The sequence below is a fragment of the Leopardus geoffroyi genome, chromosome A1, assembly GCF_018350155.1.
Source record: "Leopardus geoffroyi isolate Oge1 chromosome A1, O.geoffroyi_Oge1_pat1.0, whole genome shotgun sequence".
In the NCBI taxonomy this organism is placed as follows: domain Eukaryota; kingdom Metazoa; phylum Chordata; class Mammalia; order Carnivora; family Felidae; genus Leopardus; species Leopardus geoffroyi.
The window spans coordinates 127,342,278-127,357,053 of record NC_059326.1 but is presented as its reverse complement, the minus strand read 5'-3'; the positions used below and the strand labels follow the sequence as shown (position 1 = coordinate 127,357,053).

The following is a 14,776-nucleotide window of genomic DNA, read 5'->3' as shown; positions in this document are numbered from 1 at the left end:
TCAGTGGTCATGGGATTTTATTGGGAATGAAATTGAAACTAACAGAATTTCCTGTCCCTGGATTAAACAAAACTGAGAACAAGCAGAAATAACTTAGCTTCTTTCTTCTCTGACTTCTTCTTCTAAGGTATTATTAATACTTGGTCCAACTGCTCGTCTCCCTTATTGCAGACAGTTTAATAAATTTAACTTTATGTGATCAATAGGTTTCTGCTGGGCTTTTGAAGAATTGATTATTAGGAAATAAAATAAGATTTTGGGAGAAATTGCTTCCAATGGGGACTCTACTAGATGTATAAAACTTTTTTAAGGAGCTGAGAACCTAGGGTTCATTCATCCCCAGATTGCCTTCTTTTGAAATGAAGCAGCTGATTGATTTAAATAGAAGTTATCCTTGCTATAAAGTTGAGTTAAGCCTGCTGACTTTCTGATTTATGGGACTTTATGTTCTTTAAATTCTAAAAGGCATGCCATTAAGTCTCGTTGGTTTTCACAGTCCGAGGAATTAAGTCATGGTAATAAAATTTTCAAGATAATATTAATTTATATATCATAATGTTAGCACTATCATTTACAACTGATGATATAACTGGTCTAAGAACAACACCAATTCCATGTGACTCCTATTTGCTAGATGACTGTACTTAAGAAGCCAAATTATAGATTAGAAAGTTTGTGAATGTCCATCAGATCAGGGGGAGTTATAGCTTCTTAAGGAGGTTATGTAGCTTTTTCACTATTCGCTATATTTCACTTTATAATTATTCGTTAAGAATTTTTTTTCACATAAACAAATCAAGTTAGTTAGATTTAGAATACTCAAAACTCTTGTTATTACAAATAATTTCCCATGTCACCAAGACCACTACCCCCTCTATTTACATTTATAATTATCCTATCATCCTTTATTTTAGTACATTTCAAGGTACTATCATTGCCAAAGTTTACACATTTATTTTCATAGAAATATATTTCCTAATAATAAATAAGGGAACACCTTAATGGTTTAAGTTTTTGAAAGCAGTTCAATGGTCTATGAATCTTACCCACATTGTGATTTCTTACTAGCTTTAGTCTTAAAGGATACCCATATTTTGGAGCCTCCTTTATCTATGAGAACTATATTCTCTTATAGTGCACTAATCAAATCAGAGTGATTCTATGCTACTTCTGCAACTGTATATGAAGACATTACCAAGGATGCCACAGACACCAAGTACAAAGAAACAGTTATCAGTATTTCTATTGTTTTCTGCTATGTAATTTACTAATTGATCACAATCAGTATTTTTTTTATTTTTAGTTGATAGAATTCAGATTTAAAAACTTTAATAACCATCTCATTTTTGTTATTAAAACAGTAGCACAAGGGGCGCCTGGGTGGCTCAGTCAGTTAAGCGTCTGACTTTGTCCCAGGTCATGATCTCACAGTTCGTCTGTGAGTTCGAGCCCCACGTCAGGCTCTGTGCTAACAGTTTTGAGCCTGGAGCCTGCTTTGGATTCTGTGTCTCCCTCTCTCTCTCTGCCCCTCCCCAGCTCATGCTCACCCTCTGTCTCTGTCAAAAATAAATAAATTTAAAAAATTTAATTTAAAAAAGTCAATAAATAAAACAGTAGCACAAGAGACATTCTAGGGGTGCCTGGGTAGCTCAGTCAGTTAAGAGTCCAACTCTTGATTTTGGCTTAGGTCCTGAGCTCAGGCTTCGTGAGATCAAACCCTGCAGGCTCCATGCTGACAGTACAGAGCCTGCTTGGGATTCTCTCTCTCCCTGTCTCACTGCCCCTCCCCCACTCACACACACACATGCACGCCCACTTTCTCTCTCATTCTCAAAATAAAGAAGTGAACTTTGAAAAAAAAAAAAAAGAGACATTCTAGAATATTTAGATAATACAAACGGGAGAAAAAGAAAATTAAAATCATATAATTTTCCCTATTCAGATTTTTTTTTTAGTATTCAATGTATATTATTTGTATTCTCTTGGTTTTCAATGTATGAATATCTTTTTCCCTGGTTAAAAATAATTTTATTCTAATATACTGTTTTATAGCCTATTTTTTTTACTAAGTTAATGTTTATGAATACTTCTCTCTGTCATTATTTTAAAACATAGTGTCACATGAGTTGCTTTGTTATCATAAGTTCCTATGAAGGATGCCATATACTCGATCCATACTTTGTTGACAGTTCAGAGCAAATGTTAGCATCATAAAAACTCTAAGAATTCCTGATTCCTTGTAAAAAAGGCTATCTGTTTTTGTTTCACCTAGAACTTCCTAAATGTATATCGCTATAGAATTCATGTTAAGTTATTTATTAGCATATCTTTTTGTAGAGTTAAAGAAGAATTTCAGTACAATCACTTTAATGGGTTTATGATAGTTACATTGAGTGGATATTCCATATTTTCTTTAAGCATTTGGACATTAAGGATATTTTAATATTTTGGAAAACACTGTGGACTTTGGGAATTCCCTTCTCATTGAAGCCATTCTGTACAAGCTGTGTGAAATGTCATTATGTTCAGTATTTAAGAAGTGGATTATCCAACAAGTGGCTAATCCTTAAAAGGACAAGATTGATTAACTAATTTTGAATGTGCTTGTTATGTTCTCAAAACATAGAACATGATAAAATAAAAGCAAAATCACAAGCTTATTCAAGTAGTAGGATAACTACTTTTGATCATTTTTATTATTGAACTGAAACTATCCACCCAGACAGACACATATCCATCACCTCCAACTAAAATCCATATATGTCTCTCACTTCCTGAGAAGAGATGTTGCTCTCATATTATGGTGGGTGCTCTTTGTTAACTAATTCTGTTTGCTAGTGTTTCTTGAATAGCTCCACAATTTCCAGTGTATTTCAATATCTAATTGTATTATCATTATGGGGAAGTAGCTAAAGTGAGGGAGCTAAGGAGAGAGTTAAACAGGTCTTTGGAATGTGTAATCAGTAGTTAAATGTCAGCTACTTTATTTAACAAGCAAGTGGTGTTCTGGGTGCTGGAATTGCAAAGTACAAATAAAGCAGAATGCCTGCCCCACAGGAACGATAGTGCCATGGAGAGGAGTTTTGAATGTATAAACAGCTTTGAAACAATGCACTATAGTCATATGTAGATGAGGGAAAATAGGTAAGAGGCATCTGAATCAAACTGAGGAATGGAGAATGGTGTTTAGAAGAGATGACAAGTAGAAACAGTTAACCACTCAGAGAAGTGACACAGAAAGTTCTGGCCAGGGGGCTTATTCTTTGTGAAAGGCCAGTGGTGTGAAAGAGCAGGCTGTGCATGGGACACTACTGGGGTTACTTGTGGCAGATACAGGAAAGCAAATCAGAGCGTGACTATCGGGGATTGCCGTGCTAAGCTTCGGAACTTAAACTGTGAACTTTACCACTAAAGAAATGAGGAACCATTGAATGTTTCCAAGCAAGAGAATCACGTGTTCAGATTTCTGTTTTAAAATGATCCATATAGCATTCAAGTGAAGGGTAGGATTAAGGAGAAGAAGGCTGAAAGTATTAACTCTAGGCAACATATGGGCAAAAAAGAGGGATAAATAAGATATTAAGGAAACTACAATCTGTAGAGAGGAATAACTTAGTCTGGTCTTTGGAGCTAGACTAACTGACTCCTAACTCTGACCCCACCACATAACACTCTTTGTGACCTGGGGCATGTGTCTCATTTGTCCTTTGCCTTGTTTTGCTCATCTACAAAATGAGCATGACAATAAGTATCCAACTCATACAATTTTATGAAGATTAAAGGGTGAATTACTATCATTAACAGTGTCTAACACCATAAAAATAATCTGAGAAATGTTAGCTATTATCTACTTTTACTACTAATATTATTGTTAATTTAATATTATTGTTGTAATAATATAACATTGTTATAATTTTGTAATAATGCAATATATTATTGTTAATATTATATTATTTAACATTCATGTCTCTAGGATTTGTGGCCTGATTAGAAGCAATTGCTTTATGGTTGGGTGAATGGGGATAGTGTCAGAGAGCACAGGAAGAAATATGTTTTGAAGGTAGAGAAAGAGTGTGAATTACATTATAAATGCTGGCAGGAGGTACCTGTGGGACTTCCAAATGGAATTTTCTCATGAGCATTTGATTATAACAGCATAAAGGTATGGACTCTGGAAAAAGATGTGCAAATTTTGAGCATATAATCGGTATTTGAAGTCATTGGGTTGGATGCATTGACCAGGAAGTGTGTGTATTGGTCAGAGGGGAGAAGAGCCTGAATTGCTGAGGACAGGTGTGGACCCCAGGATTACTGCTCTCCCATTCGGGCAAGGCAGAGAACACAAATGTGGGGAGGGAGGGAGTCATTCTCAGCCAGAAGCAAGGGGAAATGAGTCAGTCAATTCTTATTCTCTGTCATGGTCATGAACAGATGATGTCCAAATGTCCTGAAAGAATTCCTCCAGCTTTTCAAATTGCCAAACTCAGGCCAGGTTAGATCTAACAGCTGAAAGAATTATCTTGAATAAATACTGGAAATATTAGAAAAGTCCTGTGATCTCAAACGTTGCCTCCTAGCAATTGCTTTTAATTGCTCTTAAGGACAATACCAGCATCACAGTCTGGAGTATACTGAAAAAATATTGGTGTTCTAGATACTCTAGTGTGATAACTGCCCTTGTTCAAACACTCCCCAGAGCTTAGAATCATGAGGATAATGAGTGAGATTTGACACTGTGCCCATCACACCACAGAAATCCCAGTATACAAAAAAGCAAATGGAACATCACTGGGTAAGCCTGGGCATTCCTTGGTGAGATTGTAGCCCTATTTTGCTGTAAACCTGTTACAGACTGTGGTTCTAATCTGTAGATGAATTTAGGTTCTCCAATGGGTATGTTTTTTATTTTCCTAAATGAAAAGTCCCTAACTATCTCTGCCCAGCCTCAGAGAAAGGGAATCTCGGAAGACAGGCTGATTTGAGTTTCCTCTAGAGGCGGCTCCCTGCTGATTGGCCAGTGTTCTCACAAATTCTAGATTCTTGGCAAGGTGGATGTTAGCAGTAATCTTTTCTCATCCCAATTTAAGTACAAGTAATCCCCATGAGACCCTGCCAGGTTCATGGTAAATCATTGACCAGGTACAAGCAAAAATGTCCCCGCTAAGAAAACCAAGGAATTTTACCCATCACAGGACACGTATTTCCCTCCCATAGAGGTTTATGTCTTACCTTTCTTTTTCCTATTTTTTTTTTATTTTTACCCTCTTAAGGAAATTCTTATGGGAAACAGCTCTTCTCTAATACTAGACAAAGACCCCTAAATTATCTTACAGATAAAAATATTTTACATTTGTTTCAAGATAAAGCAGTAGTTCCAAAGGGCGTCTTAAATTCAAAAACTATAAATTATACACAGTTGTACATCACAATTAAGTGGGAGGCATTAAGTACTACCTCCACATTGTAAAATTATGTGACTTGCCCCAAATTATGAAATATTACCCTGATTAAGAAAAATTTACTGAAAAGTGGAAACATAGCAGGGACTCCTTCCCTGGTTTATCTTCTTTAATTATGCACATTAAGCAAAAAAATTCTTCTAACTATATTTTGCTTGGGTTTTCTTTCATTTTGATGTAGGGTCCAGACTTCTGGCTGGTAGATTTCAGTTCAAATAGGCTGTTTTTACCTTTGCAGGCACCTTAGTTTCATATTAGCAAGGAACTTAATCACTGGGTATTTTGGAGAGCTGCATGCCTTGTAAGAGTGTAAATTACTATAGCCTATTAAATGAAAAACTATATGCAGTTTGTGATCTAACGTCCTTTCAGGAATAAAAGTACCAATCAGTAAGAATATATTTACCAATCTATTCATTGTTTATTTTTTTTAATTTTTTTAACGTTTTATTTATTTTTGAGACAGAGAGAGACAGAGCATGAGTGGGGGAGGGGCAGAGAGAGAAGGAGACACAGAATCCGAAGCAGGCTCCAGGCTCTGAGCCATCAGCCCAGAGCCCGACGCGGGGCTCGAACTCACGGACCGTGAGATCGTGACCTGAGCTGAAGTCGGACGCTTAACCGACGGAGCCACCCAGGCGCCCCTCTATTCATTGTTTAAAGACGCCCAAACTTATAGGTCTGCCAGTAAAGTATTGACTGAACAAATAAGAGTGCATCCATTCCGTGGAATCTTATGTAACTATTTAAAAAGGGCATGCTAGATCTCTATGCATTTACTGAAAAATGGTTCATGATTTTTTAAATACAAAAATATTTATAGAGGATTATGTATAGTATATGCCTAATTTGTGCAAAAAGGAAGGAGATATGTATCAGTGTGTGTTTGTCTGTGTATATATTATGTGTCTACATATACATTGACATAATAAACATAAAGAAAAAGTAGGATTAATAGGAAGGAAAAGATAATAAACATTTTTATTTATGCACCTCTGTGTCATTTGAGATGTTACAATGAGCATGCCTCATTTCATAATAAAAAAGTATGAAGAAGATACTCATTGGATAGAAATGTTTATTGTGAAATGGAACATTGTCTTCCCTTTTGAACATGAAAACATTCTGAATTTAACTGATGCTTGTATTTCAACCCTAACAGTGCCTGAATTTGGCTGCTACACAATAGAATATAGCTCTCTCTCTCTCTCTCTCTCTCTCAGCAACTTTGTGTTTGCTCAGGTCCCGGACTCTGAAATAAATAGGTTGTGTTTATTCAAATCCTGGATAAGAAATTTTTTTCAAATTTAAAAATTACCCTTCGCAGTACTCGGAACTCCTCCTCTCTGTAGGTCCCCAGGGCCTCAGTGGTTTTGTTGCTAGAACACTAGGAAATGGGGCAAGGGCTGGTGAAAACTGTGAGCTAATTAAAGCTGTAACTTTGCTCTGACTCTGCTCCCTTAGGTGTACTTATCTGGTATAATTTACAGTTTCTACAATTTGTCACTCACTGTTATGAAGAACTGACATACAAACAATTATTAAAGAGTTTCCTCTTTTTCAATCAGTTTTAATCCAGTGAGCAGACATTTCTTAGAGAATGTTTCTAATAAGAAAAAAAAAATCAGTATCAAAGTTTTAGTGTATGAAGACCTTAGTGTACAACATTTAGGTCCCTGAGAGGCTGAGTTACGTTCTATTGTGAACAGTAATTTATGAATGAGAACCCACAATTTTTGACCAGAAAATTGGAAAACCACCCATAATCATTTCCATGTGCCCATCTCATTTTCTACATATCTGTAATCAATTTAGAAAAACAATTTACCCCTTTTGAAAATATACAAAATAATGGATTATTTTCTCCTTGTCAGATGCATGCTCGATGTATAGGTAAATAACTGATTTCCCAACCACTGTTACATTGGGTTGATGTTCTTTTAGATGTTAGACACAAATGGATTAAACCTTGCTGCCTATTCAGAGAGTTGGTTTGAGTGGAAATGGGGTTTTGTGGAGCTACAGAATTTCTACTTCATCTGCTCAGCCAGTAATTGGTCAGAGCACGACTCTGGTTAGAAATAAGCAACAAGCTTCCTGTATCCATGAACAGAAAACAAGGTAGCACGAGTAGCCTGGGAGAAACACGCGTTTACTTTTGAAGAAAAGCAGCACCCAGCGACCAGTGAGCAGCATATGTCTGAAATCCATTATCTGACATGTTCTTTCCAGCGTTCCCAGAAATGCTGGTCTGACTACTAAGATTTGTTTTTACTTCCTGCCTTTTGGATAAAATGAGTTTGCCAACCAGCTGTGAGTACCTAACGCTGGGGAAGGTGGCTAGATTCCGAAGCCCTTATGTTCATGGATCGCCTTATGCAATCAACAAGCCAATTGATATTAAGCCACAGAGGAGACGGTAACTGCTTTCCTTTCTTCTAGCTGTTTGTCAGTGAAATTGTGTTTTGTTACCCTTTGGTAGCTGCTTTGGAGGTCTGCTGAGGTGGGAGGGTCAGGCTGAGAGATTAATTTTAAAATTCAGCATACTGGATAGTTAGAAAAATATTAACCAAAGAGAAAAGCTGGAAAATAGTCTTTGCTGTTTGGCAAAAGCTGATCTGGTTTCAGAGACTGTAGATTTTAAGATTTTGAAACATTCTTAGTGCTTGTACGAACATCAGAATCTTCCATAATGAATACTTGAAAGAGGTTTTAGCCGAATAATAGGTATATTTACTAATGGCTCTTATTACCAAATACCCAATATCTCTTGATCTATCCATAACATTCCTCAAGCCCAATGTGCAGTAAATATGTTAAAATTCTACTAAAAGCATTAATTTTCATGTGGTCACTGTGGAGGCCAGGATAGGGTTAGATATTTTTCCGGCAAACAAAATGCCATTTGTAGATAAGTGTTCCAGCATTCTGCTAACTCTATACACCCCCTCACCACACATATGCATGCATGCGCATGCACACGCAAACACACACACACACACACACACACACACACACACACACGCTACACAGGCAAACTCAGGCTGTGTAATAAGGAATCTCAAACTTGAGCCCAGTAATTTCATTAGAAGGAAAGCGGATGTACACTAAGTAAACTCATTCTGTCTTCCAGCATTTTTATGCAGTGTCAGAACAGGGATGATATGTTTGACTCATGGCTCCCCAAATCATCCCTCAGTTTGGTTTTAAACAGTCATTTTATTCAGCATTTTACAGTGAACATCAGAAGCATTTTATAAGAATGTTCCATTGTCTCTGAAAATGACAGTTCTCCCGAGGTTGATGAAGTCTAAGAAGAAAATTCCAAAATTCTAAAAGTAACATATTTTGCTTGAAGATTATCATTATCATCTTACTCTTCTACTTTTCTTGTTGTAATTATACACACACACACACACACACACACACACACACACACACACAGAGTATATATTTTGTCAGGTTTGACCTGGTTATAAACATGAAGTAACATTCAGATGTTTGATTGATTAAAAAAAAAGTAGTTTTCCAAACCATCAGAAATGCCTTGGATTAGTTTACAACTGAAGAAAAAAAAAAGGAAAAAAAAGGTTTTATGATTTTATGGGAATGACCTTTTTAAATGTTTTTGAGGGGAGATATTGTATTCTCTTTCCCAGAGTATCAAGGTTTTTCTGTTGAGTTCTAGCACCATCTGAATTTGTAACAGGCTACGGGCAACTAACTACCAACTATTTTAAGATACTTCAGGAAAACATGTCTTGAGACACAAGACCTGGCACATGGCACAGCTGCTGTCTCCTTACTCCCTTCTGTAATTAGTTCTGTGATACAACAAACCCTGTAAGTTGCCAAGTTCACATGTAGCTGCTACGTCCCTATTCATGTTACTGTATTTTTTTCTGCTTAGAAGTAATCAACTTTCTATGTAAGTCAGGAGAATTCTGTGTTTATGTAAACCAACGTGTATGTGCATATAACGTGGACTACTAGCATATTATATCATACCCAGACAACTTCAGACCTACAAAATAATGGATTATTTTCTCCTTGTCAGATGCATGCTCGATGTATAGGTAAATAACTGATGTTTACGTTGAACATCACATTGTATTTTGACAAGCGAATATTCCTGCCAGGCGTTTGGCAATAACCAGCATTTTGTAGCATAGACTCCTTGAAAATGACAGGCCCAACTTTTCTTTTAGCATAGTGCATTGCTTATATAGAGAGAGTAAATAAAATAGATGGCTTTTTGTGAAAAGTTATGTAATCATTAAATCATTATATATAGAGCTTTTATCCCATGGAAGTATAACAACAAACATGTATTGAAAACATTGGTTGCAGGGGCTGGATGAATGAATGAATGAAGATCCAAATAAGAGAGAATGTATTTTTATTGTATAGCACTTTTTTTTTAAGTTCTAAATTTTAAAACCTTTATTTGAAGTTTTTTGTAGTCTGCTAAGAAAACATTACACCTGGAATGGTGTTATCATCCTAGATTCCCTAAAATATACCCCAAATTAAATGGTTACATTTTCAGAAATGCTTGTGGGGATTCATCTAAGATTTTTCTAAAACAGCATCTTTGACTTCATTTCCATGTAGTCACAGTTGTGCTCTTTGGCAGAAAGGACATTGCTTTCTTAATTAGAGTACAGAACAAAGGAAGAAGGAAGGAAGGAAGGAAGGAAGGAAGGAAGGAAGGAAGGAAGGAAGGAAGGAAGGAAGGAAGGAAAAAGGAAGGAAAGAAGGAAGGAGAGAAAAAGAAAAAAATGTAAAGAAGAGGGCCTATGTTGATATTGTAACCTATTCAATGAAGCATAAATTTTAGGTAATAAAAAGAAATTTGACTTTTTACTAACTTGGGAGAAAAAAGAAGGAAGTCTAACCATTTATGCAAAATATAGCTCACTTAAAACCCAAATGCATTTTATTTATAATGCCTTAATGAAAGAACACTGTGTTTTCTTGGAACACATGGAAATAATTTCCAAATTAAAAATTAGCTTTATTAGAAGTGTGACCACATGGTCATTTAATAGTTCTTAATTTTTATTTCAAGCTTCAGTGAAGACATTAACAGCACAGTTAACACAACTAAATATTAATTAAGCTCAATGTTGAAGAGAATGGCAATCCTACCATCTGTGATACTAAGGATTTTCCATATTCTTGAGTTCAGTTTTTTCTCTTTTAATTGCTTTTGATTCTACAAACTCTAGAACTGTTTTTACTCCTGAAAGAAATATAATTTCCTTTAAATTTTATAAAATTTTGGGGCAACTGGGTGGCTCAGTCAGTTAAGCGTCTGACTTCGGCTCAGGTCATGATCTCACGGTCCATGAATTCAAGCCCCCTGTCCAGCTCTATGCTGACAGCTCAAGAGCCTGGAGGCTGCTTCATATTCTGTGTCTTTCTCTCTCTCTCTGCCCCTCCCCCACTCACACTCTGTCTCTCTCTCTCAAAAATAAATAAACATTTTTTTTTAAATTTTATAAAATTTTGATGTCTTGGGGCACCTGGGTATCTCAGTCAGTTAAGCATCTGAGTTCAGCTTAGGTCGTGACCTCACAGTGTGTGAGTTGTAGCCCCTTGTTGGGCTCTGTGCTGACAGCTCATAGCCTGGAGCCTGCTTAGGAGTCTGTGTGTCCCTCTCTCTCTTCCCCTCCCCCGCTTGTGCTCTGTCTCTCTCTCAAAAGTGAACATTAATTTTTTTTTAATTGTGATGTCTTAATTTTAATACATTGGGATGAGTAACCAGATTTAATCTGGCTCTTTCACTCCCTCCTCACCCTGGGCCGCAGGGCTTTTGATCATGTAGATTATGTCTTGTTCATGGTTATCATGTCTTGTTTAGTGCCCAGGAAAGAGCCCAGAATAGATCAGATGATAAATACTTGCTTAATAAATAAATGATGAGAAAGTGTATTATTCACCTTGGCACAGGCGTATATAGCACTTCCTGGGTGCCACTGTACAGGGTCTTTGGCAAGACTTTGCCTTTGCTGTTCTTCTGGATCCTTTGTGTTCTCCTTCCCTATTTACCTACAGAAGCTGCGTACAGACTGACTTTAGACCACTGGCTTAAGTGGTTGGGGATCACAGCTTTTGTTATTACCAGTTCACCAAAGCAGAATTTGGAAGTCATTTCTGTATTCATAAGTATATATATAAAGCTCCATGTAGTAGAAAGGAGGAGAGAAAGTCAAGGTGCAAGTGGGCAGAGGGGAGTTCCTAGAGAGGGAGAAACCTTGCAACCATAAGAAATGAGATATAAGTGCATAAATTAATAAAGTGAATTACCAAAAATTGTGAAATGTGAGCCCTGGTTCTCTTTGTCCCGCTATCATGTAAAACCCACTGAGATATCTATCAGAATAGTAAACAAACTAAGAGGAGTGGTGAGGCAGAGCTCACTGGCACCCCAACGTGGAAAGTGTCCCACATTTGTGGAAAGTGTCTGTGCTCTAGTGCTTTTACAGCCAAGTTCAGTGCTGGGCCTCCCCCAGCCCTCTGCCCAGATATTCAGTGCCTCTACCCTGTGTCCTCTGCTCCTTCTTGTTTCCATCTACTTCTCTCATACACTCTCTGGCTTCTCTTTTTCTAAATCCTGTAGGTAGGCTTGTTCTATGTGTTGTCTCTGAGATTAGAAAAAAGCGGGATACGAAGATCCAGAAGACCAGAAGGAAAATAATGAGTTTCAGTGTATGTTAATCAGTCCATTTTCTCCTCAGGGAGAGGTTACAGAGTTGCACACTTAGATGTCTGCCCAATCATCAAGCAATCCGTTTACTTGAATGGTGTATTATTTTGCTAGGGCTGCCATAACAGAATACTACAGGCTGAGTGGCTTAAGCAACAGAAACGTATTTTCTCACAGCTCTGGAGGCTGGCAGTTCAAGATCAATGTGTCAACATGCTTGGTTTCTCTTGAGACCTCTCTCCTTGGTTTGCAGATGGCCGCTTTCTCCCTGTGTCTTCACATGTTGCTTCCTCTGTGTGCGCATCCCTGGTGTCTGTCTGTGTCCAAATTTACTCTTCTGATGAGAACTCCAGTCAGACTGGATTAAAGTTCACCCTGATGGCCTCCTTGTTGATGTCTTTAAAGACCCTGTCTCAGATACAGTCACATTCTGAGTACTGGGGATTAGGGGTACAGCATATGAATTTTGAGGAGACACAATTCAGCAGATAGCACATTGTGTGCCTAGCAATGATTCAATAGTATTGCCTATAGAAGAGGAAAGGAATTGCAGTATGATTCCTGCATAATCAGTGTCCTTGTGTTCATAAAAATGTATTTCATCAGTGAGTCTGACCCTGCCAGGAGTGAGACATTACAGAGTATTAAAAAAGGCTTTTCTTTCACTCATTTGGATCCTGAGAAACTTAACAGAAGTCCATGGGGAAGGGGAAAGAGGGGGAAAAAAAAGGTTACAGAGAGGGAAGGAGGCAAACCATAAGAGACTCTTAAAGACTGAGAACAAACTGAGGGTTAATGGGGGTGGGGGAAAGGGGAAAGTCGGTGATGGGCATTGAGGAGGGCACCTGTTGGGATGAGCACTGGGTATTTGTAAGGGCACCAATTTGACAATAAATTATATTAAATATAAAAAAAGCTTCCTACTTAGGTACAAAGCAAAGAAAACAGTTATACATTTTGAACAACAAATCTTCATCAAATAAAACCTGTTTCATGTGGAATCTGTAATCATTTAAACAGAGCCTAGGCCAACATTTGCTTTTCTATTCTCTTTTTAAATGGGTATTAAATTAATTTTCAGTGTAACCAGTGTTTCTCAGCTAGGGCACGTTTACTCCCAGGGACTTTTGACAATGTGTAGGGACACTGTTGACTTCCATAAGTTGGTGGGTGGCTAATGGTGTCAAGATAGGTAGAAGATGGGGATGTAAACACCATACAACACATAAGGAAAACCTCTACAACAAAGAGTTTTTTGACTCCAAATCTCAATAGTACTGAGATTGAGAAACATTTATGTAAACAAATTTGATTGGGGAGTACTTCAAAGCTCCTCAAAAGCCTTATTTTTAATATCCGGACAATTGATATTTTTTAATGTATTCCTAAAAGCACTTTTTCTTATCTTTCTCACGGTAACCAATAGATAAATGCTTTCTTAGCCTCGTTAAAAATAGATACCTGTCACACTTTTGAAATGGTCTAAAATATTTTGTGATTCAACTTGTCTGATCCTCTGATTTGTCTGAATTAGTGGCTTTATTGCATTGTCAGGGCCTATTATTCTTTCAATAGAGGTACTACTAAGATTTCATTACAGAGAGCAGAATAAATGACCTAATACATTCTTATAGCTCCAGGCCAGGTGCTAAACATTGATCTGCTTTTCAAAGTGAAATGAAAAATACTAGGTGAAATTACACAGAATATAACAAATATTAAGTGGTCGTCCTACTGACCTGGTATAATGAAGCTCTGTTGGACCCTCACCACCCATCCCCACACCTATGTGCATGGGCCCATTGACTGTGAACGTGTAGGCCATACGGATGTTATCCTCAGATTCAGCTCATCCTAATAGCAAAGAGCATCACATTTCATGAACAGAAAACCCTGAGGGAAAGGGAGTGGTTTCTTTGTTGAAAGGCCCTTATTTTTTTAACCAAATAAAATTTCTAATTATCCTGGAGATTTCTTCTGACCCCCTTTACATTTGGGTAAAAATTGTTGGCAGTCATAGTTCAAACTAGAATGTATTTCCAGATTGCTCATTCTCTCCTCAATTCCACACTACAACCAACTGCCTATGATCCAGAGGTCCTCCAGAGAACTTAAGACTCAGTGTATTTGAAACTAAATGACCCAGGGACCCTTGTCATCTCCCATTTCCTCAGTGATCCATGGCCAGATCAAGAGGTCCTCCTCAGTGCTCCTTCCCTTCAGCCTAACCACTCCATCACTAGCTGGTGTCAAGTGCATTTTTCCTCCATCCCGTTGTTGCCATCCCCAGGATTCCCTCCTAAGTCAAGCACTAGTGCTCTTTTGCCGGAAACACTGCTAGCCTCATAACTGGCATCTTTATTCTACTGTCGTCCTTGTTCTGATTAGTCATGCACAGATTAAGTTTCTCAAATTTCCTTGACACTTCCATGCCTATAGCAGTAGCTTTTCATTGCTGACAAAAAAGTCTAAATTCCAAATGGTGATCATCTACTCCCTTCTTTTTAAATATTTTTGAGTTATTATTTTAGAGAGAGAGTACAAGTAGGGGAGCAGCCAGAGGGACAGAGAGAGAGAGAAAGAAAGAATATTAAGCAGGTCCCAT

At 37.5% G+C, this 14,776-nt stretch overlaps 1 protein-coding gene across 10 annotated transcripts in view; it reads left to right on the top strand.

The window, feature by feature from the left end:
• Positions 1-14,776, top strand: part of PDE4D (phosphodiesterase 4D) — a 1,416,267-nt gene that overhangs the window by 1,003,873 nt on the left and 397,618 nt on the right. The window contains exon 1 of one of the 10 annotated variants that reach the window (XM_045493959.1): positions 7,508-7,878. The exons of the other annotated variants lie outside the window; for them this stretch is intronic. Within the exon in view, the coding sequence (XP_045349915.1) occupies positions 7,754-7,878 (125 nt within the window). The 5' untranslated portion in view covers positions 7,508-7,753. Of the gene's footprint in view, positions 1-7,507; positions 7,879-14,776 lie in introns of those variants that run through there. 10 annotated transcript variants of the gene reach the window in all.